At 39.6% G+C, this 15,861-nt stretch overlaps 1 protein-coding gene across 2 annotated transcripts in view; it reads right to left on the reverse strand.

The window, feature by feature from the left end:
• FRMD3 (FERM domain containing 3) overlaps window positions 1-15,861 on the reverse strand; it is a 139,668-nt gene that overhangs the window by 4,186 nt on the left and 119,621 nt on the right. For both annotated transcript variants that reach the window (XM_074570364.1, XM_074570365.1), the window contains one exon: window positions 13,474-13,595. In XM_074570364.1, coding sequence (XP_074426465.1) covers window positions 13,474-13,595 — 122 coding nt within the window. The remainder of the gene's footprint in view (window positions 1-13,473; window positions 13,596-15,861) is intronic.

Here is a 15,861-nt window from a genome sequence, read left to right on the forward strand (position 1 = left end):
TTAGTACCACTTGGAATGAAATGCCAATAAACGCAACATAAAATACATGACATGTTACACGTATTTCTAAAAGAATAAGAAATGACAGAAAACTTGCACTTTAAACCTACTTACATGAAATCGCTCCTTGAAGAAGCCAGCTCACTCCTTACCCGACATGGCAACTTTCTGGATCCCCTTCTTAATGCACGCTTTTATATGCTTTGCTATATTCATTGCAGAAAGCCTCTTCATTACAGAACACCACCCTCAAAAAGCATCCCCCCCTTCAGTAAAGCACATTAGCTATTAAAATATATTTCCTCTTTTAAGTCTTCCAAATGGCCCAGACAGATCTCTGCCCTGTAATTTGTGATCTTTTCCTGCTGTCTAGGAGATAAGCTGGCCATGCCTCCAGGTGAGGTTTCACAGTCTGGCTAAATCAATCAAAAAGACCATTTCTGCTTCCTCTCATTTCATCCCTGAGAGAGCCAGACCGTAAATATAACCTAGGAAAATAATTTTTTCTTCCCGGGTTAGTTCTCTGATGGTTTTTCTTCCCGAAATGGCTTGTCAAATATTCTCACGAGTACGGCACGTTACTGGGGACAGAGAGAGGGCAGGAGTGCTCCTTTCAGCAGCACCTAGCCAGCAGATCTGCACAGCTGAAATTAAACCTTGTCCTCAATAAAGAAAATGCAGGTGTCTCTCATTAGCTTGATTTGACTGCCTTGCTAATAATTCCTTGCCTCAACTACTCTGTCCTCTCCTATCACAGCCATTTTAGAAATTCATCACATTTCAGCATGAAACGTGTTTTGTGCTGGAACTTACTGCCTACCCCAGTCTTTGCATTAACAAATATGCTTGCCACAGTCATCAAGAGAAGGATGCAAACTGACTGAAACTAGACACAACAGTATGTGAACACTAAGGGGTGAGAAGAGAATTGGGGGCATCTTTCTCCTAAGCATACTGTAACAGCAGGTAATGCTGGATCACCAAACCATACTCTTAGTCATCTAAGAGTGCACTCATGATATCTTAAAATATAAAAGCCAAATTTTTTAAACTCTGGAGGCCAACATTAAGCACCTAAACATGACTTTAGATACACAAGTACTAAATTTGATTTTCAAATATGCTTTTCACTTTCTCTAAAAAGGAGTGAGGTAAACTGAGCCATTTACTTAGGCACCTCAATATGGATTAAAGGACCTAATTTTAACCTCACAAATTTGAGAATCCTGGCCATAGGCCTCTCTATACCTGCTTAGATGCAAGGTCACTAATATATCTTCATCATGTTTCTCATCATAGAGAAGACAGCTGCAGCTACTGCAAAGAAAGGTCACCCCAATCTGATTCTTGAGCCTTCTCTCTTTCCTCAGAGTAAATTCCAGCATGCATAATATACATACTGCATATAAACAAGAAAGATCATATTAATTTTCATTAAAACTGTATTTTTCTCAAACAACTGGCAAACTTCTCACTTCATGATTAACCTGTAGACACAAGGCAGCGGAGGAACCTCAAATCAGTGTTTTCTGAAGGGATTGTATTAAAATTGGAATGGGTTGCAGTTCCGAAGCATACATCATTACAGTCCACCATTTAGTTTGAGTGGATAATTTAAAAGCAACACTACCAGAGGAAGGCACACATGAAACTAAAACAATTACTACTGCCAATCCATCCTACCCATACTCTTTTCCTACTATGGTAGTAAAAAAATTACATCCTATTCCATAGCATCAAAGCAAAAAAAAAAGAAAAGGAAGGAACTGGTTTTACATGTTGTTAAAACATATTACATCAAAGTAACTGCATTTTAAATGAGTCAAATACAAGTATAAATAAATAATATTTTAATATAAAAAAGAATCAAAATTTGGCATGGGTATTAACTGCTGCTGTTGCAAATTCATTTGACATTTGAAAAACATATAATGCTGTTCTTTTCTTTCCTTCATACTCCCTATAACACCACAACATTTCTCAAGTCAAGGATTGAGGAAACAATTAGCTATTAGCTATGGTCAGTGTAAGCCCACAGCAAAGTTCCAGTCATGCTGCAATATACGGATAAGTATGCTGGGCCACTCAGATTTTGATGGTGTCAAAAGACACAAGTGTAGTTTCATTATGGCACATACCACCTGCAATGCTTGTGCAGGCACAAGAACATCATATGAAAGCACCGAAATTCAAAATCATTCTACAGTACAATAAATATTCCAGTGACACAAATTTAAGAAAGGAGCAAGCTTTTCAGATTATTTACTTTTTGGATAGCCTTCAAGAGAGTCAGTTATCTGAAGTTATAAAGCTAGGTTAAAAGAAAAAAAAAAAATCCTCAAAGTCTCCCGGTGGAAAAAGAGAATACAAAAGCTAAAACAATCCCATAGCTAATAAGCTTTAAGTACTCTGAAATATTGCTGCAAATCATTTGCTCCTATTCATATATAAATTATTTCGCTGATACCTTTACAAGGCTATAATCTGGTATAATTTTTTGGGCTAGATTTTGAAAAGTACTATTTCTTCAGTTAAAATTCATATTGTGTTTTGATTTAAAGGACTATAACTTGAGCATTGAATTACGTTTGAGAAAACTTCCTTCCAGTCTTCATTTACATTTTTACCAGCAATTTACATTCCACAGATCAGAATCTTTTAATACATATTACTGGAATATCAAGTAAATAAGCTCAATTTTATTTCTTTTATTTTGTATCTATAGCAAAAATTTTCTACACTTTTCTGGCAACTGGACAAATTTTACAGAGCCAGAGAGATCTAATTACATTAGCCAAAACTCAGTTCTTCCCTTCCATCAGACACTGGGATTGCTCCAAAACTCTAACTTGCTGCAGCAGATAGAACACGAACAGCTGAATAAAACACGAGTTTACAGTGATCCTCGGCTGCGAACAGGAACGTGCAAGAGATCTGACATAAATGTTGTCAGCTGCTAGTGTTTCTAAAGGGGCCAAAACCAGCAGCTGAGGATTAGCAGGATGAAGGGCAGCCCCAGCTCTAGTATTCTTAAGACGCTGCAGTTGCTGGAAATACAGCACCCCAGAAAAATGTGTCCTCTGCTTATGAAAAAATTCAGTTCAGACATTGTCTAGTGGCCCGACGTACTACACACAGCTTTACTTGCCAGACATGCAAACACAATTACATATCTGTAAGGCTTTGTACAGTGCAGAAAGGAACAAATGTGAAGATCTCCTTCTTTTAAACAGAGAACACAAAAATTAGATATGGTCCAGAAAGAGCAGTGCTGGGAATACTTCATATAGACATATAAACAAGTAAGACCAGCTAGGCTGCAAACAGGACAGTTCCTTCCTATCCCTTTTACAACTTCCTCTAGAAATACTGTGTATTCCTTTGCTTATTTTCAATGTGGACAAAATTTATTTGTGCTACGAATAGAATGAGCTTTTGGAGGGAAGGAGAAGGTGACTTTCTCACCTGAGCAAAGTGCATGGAAGTCACAAAGAAAATGCAGGAAAGAGAAACAGAATCTAGAACCGCACTAAATTCAAATATTCCCCTACACAGGATCTATATCAAAGCAGGATCCACATCACGGCCAGATATCCAGCCCTCAGAAATAGGAGGCTACAGATTCCTACCTTGTCCACATCCCGTGCCCATAGAAGACACCTGTTCTCACTTTGCAAGGAGAGTAAATCAATGACAGTTTATAGTAACCCCTTTTTAGGCAGTGATCTGGCTTTCCTGATGGCCATTACCATTTCTTTTAGTCTTATGGGAACTTCTAGAAGGGAGCAAGGCCCTCTCACAGTTTCCATCTCAAATCAGTTGCAAGCACTGTGACTCTGTGGCGTTACAACGGGTGTCCCAACTGCACTGTGTGGCACGGCGTTCAACCAACGTCACAGCCACGGCACCCACTGGGGACCGCCGCTCTGCTTGTCAGACCCGGCACCCAAAGTGCAGAGACAGAAGCACAGCAGAGGAGGCAGCATCGTGGTCGCACTGGGGCGCCTGTCCCTAACCTCCCTCTGGCCTGGAAGGAGCCCACCCCAGCACTGCTGACCTTCTTCCAGAACCAGGATTAAACAGGGAAAAGGCTGAGGCGGGTAGCAGGGAGAGAGAACTGTGTATCATGGGAGCAGGAATGAGAAGACAAGATGCATCTGTCGGCAGCTCAGAGAACGGGGAGGAGCTGGTGAACGGACGGCAGCGACTCAGTGTCTAGCACCAAGTCAAAGAGAGCAAGGCTGAAAAAAGCTGCACACTGACGTGGAAGTTCAGCACCCAAGAAAAGGACGAGTGGGACATTTCAGCATCCCCACTCAGCAACAGGGTTCTCCCAAGGAGTTATGCCGCCTGCCATGAGTGTTGCATAAGCTAACTCCAGTCCTTAGGTTTCATACGCTGATATACAGGTGTTATATGCTGATGTACAGGTTTTATGCATGTGAACGCCAAAAGGAATAACATTCTATAAACAGTACTGCAAAATCAAGGTTTTTAAGAACGAATGTAGTCCCAATGTACAAATCTGTTACTAGACTGGTCATATTAAACCAACAACATGGCTTGTATCTATTTGGAGCTAGCATTTAACCTCTTGAGGTGTAAGAATACAAAAGGTGAGATGTAAGAATACAAAATACATGTCAAAACACATGAGTACAAAATACTAATGGTTTTTCAATTTTGCTACTAATTTTTTAATCAAGGGAATTAGGTGCATTCTCATAGACACTATAGTTTCCCCTGAGTGGCGAATTCATGAAGCAAAGGCAGCCAGGAGCTGTTGCTAGTCAGAGACAAATCACTGCAAGAGGCAGGTTCTCCCATGTCTGCTGTGCTTACTGCTTTCTGATTTTCAGATGCCAGAAGTGTAAGAATATTCTGGTCTTTGCCAGAACACTCTCAGTTAATTCTTCTGTAAATACTCATTTCTGAAATGAGGATTCAACACAAAGGCATTAGTTTTATATAGGTGCATGGAGACTGAAATCTGTCAACCTATATATGCAAAAATGTCAAAAATAAACAGGAACACAGAAAGCATGGAGAAACATATTTTGAAATGTCTTACTTCATTAAAGAAACAGAGACATATAGATTGACAGAGAGGCCAATCTATCTTTGGCAAAGGGATTTGGTATAAAAACAAGAAAAAGCCCATTTTGGTTGCTATCCCAATCAATATTGAATACTTTATCTTCCTTCGGTTGGACTCCTGTTATGTGTAGTGAAAAAGGGATTCGAATCAGACTCCTTTCCCCGCCTAACCTCCCCCCAGTACTATTATTCAGAATATTAAATTATTCAGTATCTAGAATAATAAAAACAACAAAGTTATGATCTGGCAACCCAACCCAATGCACTCAGTTGCAGTAAAACACTAAACTGTATCCACTACTGTATTCAGCTGATGTTCAAAATCTGCTACCAACATACCTGCTAATTTAAGGACTATTCAGAAATTATCAGAAATTATCACAGTTTCAAGGTATTTCTTCCCCTCAGTCCAAGAAAACTACAAGGGCAAAATTCCAGTCACTCATTCGTTAGCAATTTGCAAATAAATCCACAATTTACATAAGATATTACAACAAATGTCATTTAAGTTTCGTCTCATTCATTCCCCATTTGCAACTCTGCTCCTGTCAGTAATTCATCCTTATTCTCTGCTGTACTCGATGTAACGCTGTCATTTAGAGTACAGTTCCTTTCCAAGAGACCAGTATTACCATTATAAACTATCGGGGGTGAGGGGGAAGGTTTGAGTAAAATAAATGTAAATTTACCAGCCCTTCTGGCTGTGATCTTGGAGCCATGCCGTAGTAATCGAATGCACACTTCCTTGTTGCAGTGGTTAACCATCCGCAAATGAATGCTTCTCTTGGTTTGGATTTTTACAAGACATTTCACCATTTTGACTATTAATTCCTCTTCTCAAAGTCTTGTAAAGGCTCTACCCATACCAGCTTTGACCTTTTATTGAGTTCCCACTGAGTTTTAAGACTAACACAAGTCACCCTCAATGAATCAAATGACAAGCTTCTAACATGGCCAACAAAAATATCCCAGCAGGGAACAGAACGAGGGGTTATTTTTAAACATTTCCAAATGCCTCATAACGTACAATACAAACTTCCACAGCATCCATCTCAGTTAGCAGTTGCTAGCATAACAGCTGAAACACACACACAAGCATAAAAATATCCAAGGCATCAAACCATAGCACAGTGAAACAAAAGGCCAGCACTCAGGGTCTGTTTTTCACAGAACAAAATGACACTATGGCCATTATTTTTCTGAAGAGCTTCAATTTGGCCACTGATGTCTGTTCCCCACCGCTGCCTGGAAAGTATTTGTGGAAAATGTATAGATACAAAAGGAAAAACCCTATGCTGTGCTTACAAACCTTAGTCACAAGGCAAACCAACGACATTAAAATGCTTCCATTTCAAGCCTAGAATCAAAGGTGACCTGCCTGTGTATAAAGAAGAGAGAACTCCTAAGTTTGGGAAAAATGTCTCTCTTGGCATACGTGCTCCAATTCCTGCTTGCAGACAACTACTGTAGACATTCATATGCACCAGAAAGAAGTGTTGCCTAAGAAGGCTCGGCACTTCCCTGTCCCCTCCAGCAGAAACACGCAGGCTCCTAAAAAAGGCATGACGCATATATGCTGGCTGCTAATAACTTGCTCCAGCTGGAAGCTGGAATGCAACCACGTGCACAGCACCTCACTCTCCTAGTGGGAAATATCCCTAGTGGGAAAGGAGCTCTTACTGGGTCCACTGAAACCACACAGAGAAGATGAACTGGAAGGAGTGTACTGGGGGGGAGGTAGTCTTTCACTTCCCAGAATACTTACCTTTAACGTTTACAACATGCTGTGCCATCCGAGTCTTCGTTATCTGACGTCCTTGTTGCCCATAAAATCAATGATGTGCATGCAAATATGTGGGAAAGAAGGGGGTAGGGAAGGGAGTCCTGCAGATGTGTATTTTACACCAAGTTATTTCTCTCTTGAAAGATGCCTGCTTCGATAGAGCTTTGGAAAGCGTTTTTACAGTGGCTCCTTTACCCTGCCTGGCCCACAGAGTATCAATATCCAGCAGTGCTCCCTCCCTTTTACTCCTTCCTCCTGCAGGGCAAACACTCCTCTCTTCCTTTCCTTCTCTGCGAGGACTTCCTTGTGGGCCTGAGGAAAGATGAAGTGTCCCTTCACTTTCTATCTCCATTTTGTCACCACTTCAAAAGTAAGATTCTGTCTGCTTTTCTCATAACTGTTGTAGCAACCAAAAGAGGATCATTAAAATCTCACTGAAAAGGGTTGAATCTTCACTGCGTACACAGCTACAAAAACCAGAAAGCACCAATTCTTACAATAACCACCACCACGTTCAATATGCAAAGACAAACCTAATCGAGGACACAAGTGTCACATGGACAAGGCTGTGAACATTTCCAACAGGAGCACATTCATGTCGATGAATAAGCACGTATCATTTATGTTTAATGTGACCATGTTAATGCGAAAGAGGAATGACTGTGAGATTTCAAGTCACTGCCCGCAAATCATGTACACAAACCTAAGTGAGATTCATGTTGCAGCTGAGTCAGCAACTCGCTGTCTCTACTTGAACTCTCAGCAAGGAACAGGTTCCATGCTGAGAGAAAGAAGATTTTGCATGACCTGACATGGGCAGTGCGACCTGCATAATTGTTGGAAGATGTTTTCCAGCAAAGACTTTCCAGACAAGGAGCCTGCTTCTCTCCTACAGAGCTACGCGGGACTCTCTATGTGCAGAAGAGAGCCAGCAAGGTGAGGGGTCCATTCTCAGTAACTAATCGGGTTTGCAGCTCTTGTCACTCTCCTCCTGCCTGAATTGCTACTCTGGATACCACACAGCGGAAAGGCTGGGAACTGTGGCAGAGAGACCTTTAGCATTCATGCCCTGTTACAGAAGAGGCAGAAAACAGCAGACAGTTACATAACTGCTCTAAAAATCAGAAAGTACCGTTCACAAAAGGAAAAAACAATCCTCTCCCAAAACCAGAAAACCAATACTAATAAAACACTCCAAACTAGTACCCTTCCCCAGCCAGTGAAAATTGTGAACAGGAAACTTCTATTCAAGCATAACAATCTTAATGTATTTGTGAAAAGGAATTATATCACCTATCTTCAGATTTTGGAGGTACCTTATTATGGTGATGAGTGTAATGTTGTTTTGTTTGTAACAAAAGTAGTTACCTTGTTTTGTAGACACACTGCATAGTAAACACTTGGAAATCTGAGAATTTGTAAATAAGTTATGAAGGAAGAAATCTGGCAGAGATAACTGTTGTTAGCATTAGGTATCGTTACCTTGAAGCAAAAGGTTTGCTTGTAAAAAAGTTGTTTTCAGACCTTGTAGGGCTCAATTACACGGTTAGAGGGCTGTAAATCCAACTCAGTTTGTTGACCATGAAAATGATGACGCATGCAGGGATGTTAAGATCTCCTGAGCCCAGATCACTCTTTGGGAGACTCACAGAAACTTGCAAGACAAAGTGCACAGTAGCAGGAGAAACTTAAGATGACCAGGCTTTATTACATGAATGAGAAGAACTATCTCAACATTAAAAAACTACCAAAAAACTAGTAGATAACCTGGCCTAAGGATGGTCACTTTGGCCTCCACTAAATTTAATAGTCTATTAGAATAAATGAATTATCTCTGAAAACCACAGGAATTTAAAAATAGAACTGTTATTTTATTTAGAAAAGTCACTAAGAAATCATGATGAACTCATATATATTACAATTTTTGTTATCATACATGCCCACACACCAGGTATAATCAGCTAGTAGGAGTATTGCTTCTGCTAATTTCATGGAGAAAAGCTTTTGATGCTACATGACACAAGACGTTTCATGATCCTGTCTGTCCAATGTATTAAGATAAATTGTGTCTCATGTACAGCAGTTACGCTTTTAAAAATATGAATGTTGACAAGATGTGTATTAGTTAGTTCTTCTCAGAGAAACAGTTATCACTAAACCAGCAACTTTTTTTTCAATAAAAATTAAACCTAGCAACCCTGAGCTGTGCCCAAGGGAAAAAGTGGACTCGATTACCTGTTATAGTGTCCTTGCTGTACAAACATAACATGTGAAGAGATACTTAACGTTCTTTCATATTTTACTAGCGTATTTTTAATATTTATTCATACTCTTATTCATAAGTGGCCAATTTTTCATGTGTTGTTGCCTAAGCTGTACCCACAAAAGCTCCATACGCCTCTGCTCCACAACCAAAGCTTGCACAGATAAGAACTCACACAAACAGGCAGATAATTAGACTGGTAGTAGTTGGTGTGTGCTCATTCCCATATGTGCTTGTACGATGCAACAAAGACTCCACATTATAAAGTAAAGATATCATTCATACCAATTAATTACCATTAATGCAACATTTCGTATACTCGAGTGACACACAAAAATAAGTTTGCTAAAGGAAATGAGCTCTCTGTACACAACTCAGATGCACAGGCAAGCAATTTCATACGAAAAAATATTCTTAAAAAAATCAATGAGGACAGCTAAAAAGTGTGTAACTCTGGGGAAGAAAAAAAATGAGGAACATGGATTTTAAACAGGAGGAATTTAGAATGAGCCTGTACCATCAACTCTTTCTTTTCTGAAATACCGTACAAGGTAAATCAATCAACAGAATGACTGAAGCACACAGCTTTCACTTTGGTTGCTCCAAAGGCAAAAAATCAATGTCACCAGGAAAATGCTTCATGTATGAAACCTGAGCACGCAAGTATCAAGCAACTTGAAAGAAGTTTTCATCACTTTGTCAAAACCACATTAATATCTTGTAACTCAGAGGCATGGTTTTGCCTTTTTTTTTTTTTTTTTAAATTGGACTATTCAAATACGCGAAGCCCTGGCAGCATCTGATTCTGGGAAATCCAAAGACAATGGTTTACCACCTGCAAAATAGTTGCCAAGTGATCAGATCAGGCAATAATCTGTCTCACCAGATCAGATGGTGAAAGAAGTCAGCCACACAATTCCTATAGCAATACCAACAGAAATGTGTTCAACTGCATGTGGAGCAAGGACCATGGAAAGGACCTAACAGGACCATTCTGAAGGACTTAATTTGGCCGTCTGTGACAAAGATGAATTTTGCAATCACTCTTCCAGACATGCTTCAAAATTTGTAGCTAGGTGCCTTTTGAAGAATGTCTTCTAGGTTCAAAAGGTAGAAACGATCTCTCCAAGAATATCTGACACTCATACATGTAAAATCTATTCCATGTGATAACCTTCTACGCGTGACAGTAATTTTATGGTTGCATCTTTACACTATCATGCCTTTTTCCTCCTTCTGGGACAGAAAGGACATCAGTGCAAAACAAGAGTCAGTAACAAGGAATATGAAAGCCTGAAGAATCTTAAGCACTAGCAACAAAGGACTCAGAGATGACCTGCAAAACCTAAGGCATGAGAACTTGAGATTAGTTTTCTAATTTGATAAAATATGTATTGGCTGGTGGCCAATCTTTTAGGTAATTCACTTACATAACTATAACTTAAAACAGGAGTAAAAGCACAGTGAAGTAAGAATACCAATTCAAATCTGGGTGCTTAAATTAGTCATTGGACATCTGTATATGGCCTCAAAGTGCAGACTGAAGAATTGCCTCTTGAAGAACAAGACAACAATAGGCAAACTTCGGATACTTTCGCCTGCCACTCTAATAAAAAATAAAATGCCATTACTTGTTTTCAAATCCTCTTACATAAGTGTTAACTGCTAAGGTAACTATTACAGTGATATCATGGGCATCCGGTATCTTTCTTCCCACAAATAGTGGTAATTTATGACCATGTTTAGTCAGCATACCCTTTCTTACATGTCTGCAAAACCACTGGACAGTTTGGGTTTTCTGGAGGACAGCTTCACTTCAGCTTGATAGCCTGAGTAGATTTGTGAGATGGAATTTCATATGGGAGAATGGCTGGGCTTTAGTTGTTTTTCAATATTTGGTTGTATAGTTTAGTTTCCATGTGAAAGGATTAGCCTAAGGACAACAAGGCAGGCTGAAGCTGCTCAAAATCTCCTGCAGACTCTGTTATCACCACTTCTGATGGCTTTGTCCCCTAGCAACTATCAAGTAATTGGCACAAAATCTTCCCTCTCACCTGGCAGTTTCTGTTAGCTCAGTTTCATTTGCCCAGGCTCAGCCAACTCAGAGTTCATCTCTCCAGAAGTTTCAGGAAGCAGACACTGAGGCCACCATATTTTTGGCCATGTGTTTTGCTCATAATATATAAAGCCAACTTAAAAATAAGAACAAGTAAGTTTTGCTCACTTAAAAGACAAAGCTGTACAATCTCCTGAGTCTGCCCAGGGTACGTGCCGCTGACAGCACCATTATAGCCAGCTCTTCTAACTAGTTGCTTGGTCCCATCTACACATCGCAGTGCAGCACCATGTGAAGGTCTCGGCCATGACCAGATGGAACATCCGTATGCACTCGGCAGCACCTTGCAGAAATACAAGTGTGGGACATCTGACCCAGGTAGGGCTGCACTGTCCTCACAACAGCATCTGCAGGCCTTTTGGAAAGCACCCCAGAGTGTCCACCTCTGCCTCAGGGCCATACGTTTAGAGAGATGGCAAGGCTGTTTCACATGTGTAGCACACGACAAGTAGTTTCCCAATGCAGTTGAGTCTGTCCCAGGGCTAGCTGCCTTCCCTCTCCCCATCTCCTGCTCCTGCCCTTGGCCTTGCACAGGACCTTGCCCAACCCTCTCTGATGAGCCACTTAAAGGTTGAGCCACCCAGTGGTGGGAAACTGTACGGTTGTGGGGTGGGGTGTTGTTGTTGGGTTTTTTATGTATTTTTGTTTTGGGGTTTTTTTTAATTCCCTCTCCCACCACCCAGAGCTGGTGCAAGGGAGAAGACTGGAATCCACAGAAGTGGACTGAGTGCCAGCATCAGTGCCAGAGAGCCATGACATCAGTTCAAGCTGCAAGATAGCCAAGTTCGCTGCAGGAAAACACTGTAAAGGAGCTAACTACTGTTAACTTGGCAGCTGGTGGTATTTAACTGTGCGTAACATATTGTAGAAGAAACCCACCAGCAAATATTTCTATCAAATTGTAGTAACAACAATCTGTGGAAAAAGGAAATATGACTTTCAAAACTGCGTAATATACATACATTTGAAACCAGCACTCTCTGGTGAGTATATGGCAATGGTAAGTCAGCAGTTTCCAAAAATGGATTTCATTGCTTAGAGTTGTTAGTGTGGCACAGCAGTCTGACAAGCAGCAAGCTGTTGTTACTCTGCAGTGGTGGCTACTGCCTAGCAGGAACACAGTGCTTGGTACTTGGCTGCCAGAAAGTGAATTCTCAGATACAAGTATTTCACAGTAGAGGTAAACAAGTAATCGTTAAAATAAACTACATGTCATGCAGCTACTACTACTCATTATAATAAGCTAAGTATGCAGACAATTAAATTCACCCTGTTCTTACTACATTCAGTGTTGAACCTCGTAAGAATGAACAAAATATGTCCATATGACTCCTATAAAATCAAATTAGGATGTACTCCCATGAAAATGAACATACTTGCTCAGCTGTTTTCTGTTTCCCGTTACTTGTCCACAACAAAGCAGCAGCAGCAGAGGTCGTATTTCCCAACTTCTGAAACAATTATCTCGCAAAATCTCAAGTAAGAATCACTGTTAGGTTTTGTTTCATTGGCTTCCTTTTTCATTAGGGAGAATTATCCTCATTTAAACTGGCTAAGATATTCATACCATGCTTTGTAATGACTGCATCTCAAAAAGCTAGGTGTTGAATGTGATTTTTAAAATATCAAGTTAAAAACAAATACACAGAAAACCTTGTTCTATAAAATGCATTCAAACTGATCTTCTAATAACATCTCATTTTGCCAATGGGATTAAATTAGCAGACTCTTTCCTAGCTGACCTTCAAATAACGTCACTTTTTGTCAATGGAATTAAATTAGCAGAGAATCTTTCCTAACATCAGAACAGAAAGAAAGAAATATAAAGGTAAAGGAAAGCAAGAAAAACAATACACCTAGCAGTAAACTGCCATTTTTCACTCCTGAGTAACTGCAGTTACTGTTTAGTAAAACGGTGCTATGCTGAATTCTTTATTTCCTGTTTAGTTCCTTTTACCTGACAACCTAAGAAAGATTTTTGAAACATAATGCTTAATAGCAGTAACTTTCCTCACAATGTATCTCACATGAGGCTTGTGCACAGTTCCTTGAAGTAGTGATCATTTCTCAGTATGACATGCAGAGGCTTAATGGTGTACTCCTAATGGAAATTATTAGATTTTTTCCATATCCCTGAGTCAGTAACACACCTTTTTCCATATATTTTGTATTAAGTATTGGTAGTGTTTGTCAGGAATAGGGTAAGTGACTCACCTTCATCTAAAGGAACCTCCTCCTCCTCGCAGGGAGAAGGAAGGAGGGGCTGCAGAGGTTCCATGTTGATTATGAGTTGCTTGTTCAACGAGGGAGAGCTGCGACTCTGGGTAATGCTGGTTCTAAAAGAATGGAGAAAACAGTCATTTTATTCACAAGGAAACAACTACAGCCCAATATATCTCATCTCAGGACTGTTTTGCATAAATTACAATAGGCCTTGGGCTATCATAACAGACTCTGCACGCTGAATGCTGCTTTCAGCAGTGTTATGTTGCACCCTCAGCAGGCATAAACCTTTCAAGATCTGAAGTGTAAGAGAAGGTTTTGTGCTGGTTTACTTTCCTGACTCCTTCTCATCTCAAGCGGGTTTTAAGTGTTGCTCCTCTCCACGCTTCACAGCAGACATGAGTATTTGGCTTCAAGGAAAGGTAAGGTAGAGAGAATACAAATCATTTTCCTGATGTTTTTGCATTGCCCCTGGGACTGGGTAAAGGGTTTGTTACAGTTTGAGCACTGCAGACTAAAGACTAAAGCAGGAGCAACCATATCCCTTCCATTAACAGGTACACAGTGCTCTCATTCTCACGCACCCCAGGCACTGCCTCTACACCATGCCTCCAGGTGCTCAGGCTGGTTTTCTTTCTTGTCTTACTTGGCTCTAACAGGCTTTCCTGGTAGCAGGTGTTGAACTTTGTCAAGAAAGTTTGAGGAATGCTGTTGATTCACTTCAGTTATGAGGCTCATTAGCCTAAAATCGTACTACCTGAAAATAAAATGGCTCTTTAGAATAAGTTACCTAGCACTTAGATGATACAGTCCTGAAGCAAGAATCCTGCAATAAGTCTAAACCATTATATTATAAAATATTTACTTTTGACAAAAGCAAAGATGAAAGGGAAGAGGACTCTACGTGACTTCAAATGATACATAGGTACAGTGCTGAAGTTTCACAAAATGAATTTCAAGTTTGCACAAAGACTCGACTTACAATTCCACATAGACAAACAAACTGAACAAAGCACCTATTGCAAGTGAAAAGATGGGACTGTGTGTTGCTGAGGGTTTAGGTAAACTTGGGACACAGATGTCCTACTCTAAGTCACATTACATCTCATTACATATTCAGTGGGGTTAAACAAGCTTTCTTGCTCAACTGCCATGATTCGTTGCTCATTAAAGTATGCCCAGCGGTACTTACGTCCCTATTTGCATTCTGTGAGCAGTCTCTAATAACTATTTCATTTAAATTTTCACTATCCAAAGAAATTTTTCACTCAGATTACTGTAATTACAATCACTCCAAGCCAACAATACCTCCACAGACTTGTTTTGCATCCCCTGGATCTTTGTGCCTGCTGTAAAGAGCTATCAAGCAACTCCAAAAATAGTTGTGCCTGGGAGCACCCATGAGGCTTTTACTCCGCAATTATTTACAAAGATCCCTCCTTCAGGCATGCCCCGGAAGCAAAATATTAAATCATCCACTGTATATTTTTCAGAAGAACTTGCCACAGCATTAATGCTGCATGCTACACCATGCAACAGGTTTTCAGTCTGTAGTGCTTTAAGTGTAACATCCAAACACAAAGATATTGAACAGTAACAACCTCCTCTCAACTGCATGTTTCTTTCTCAATGCAGCCACGGTATCACTGAATTGACTTTGAGGGAGGGGGTGCAGGGACAAAAAGCTTTATATATATATATATATATACACATATATATATATATATAAAAAAAATGTATATATTTACCTTCAATCCTATAATTTCCTCTAAATGTTTTGCATCTGAAAAACTACCATTTCGTGTCCCTAAATCCTATTTCACAGAGTAACTTGTTCCTAAAGCTCGCTTTTTTTGGGAGCTGAAAATTATCTATGTTTTTTCCTACTTGTGCTATTGGAAGGACAAACTATCTACTGGTGTCTCACATTTCAAAACCTGCATTATAAAAACACTTAAAATCATTAGATTTTTTCTTAGTATTTCTAAGAAACTGAACTTGGAGCTACCATAACATTGTAAGTGCAAGCATTTTAAGAAGGTTAATTATAAAAAAATATAAATTACTATTTACGGGTGTTAAATCCACATGACATGGCTCTGTAAACTTATTTGCCCTCTAACCTGTTTATTTATATACATTAAGAGTTTTAAACAATTTTTTAAAAATACTTTAAATACTGAAATCAAAGAAAAGTAAAATACAGGATAAAAAATCAGTTTACATTAAAATCTTTTCTTCTCCTGTGGAAGAAAGAAACCCTACGGAAAGTAGGCAATAAACTATTTTCTTATGTGAGTAACTATTTTGATTTAAAGTGTATTTGTCTGCCCAAGTAATCTACCCCACCTCAATGATGGACATATATTCTGCTTTCTG

Source organism: Larus michahellis, chromosome Z (assembly GCF_964199755.1).
Source record: "Larus michahellis chromosome Z, bLarMic1.1, whole genome shotgun sequence".
Classification (NCBI taxonomy): Eukaryota; Metazoa; Chordata; class Aves; order Charadriiformes; family Laridae; genus Larus; species Larus michahellis.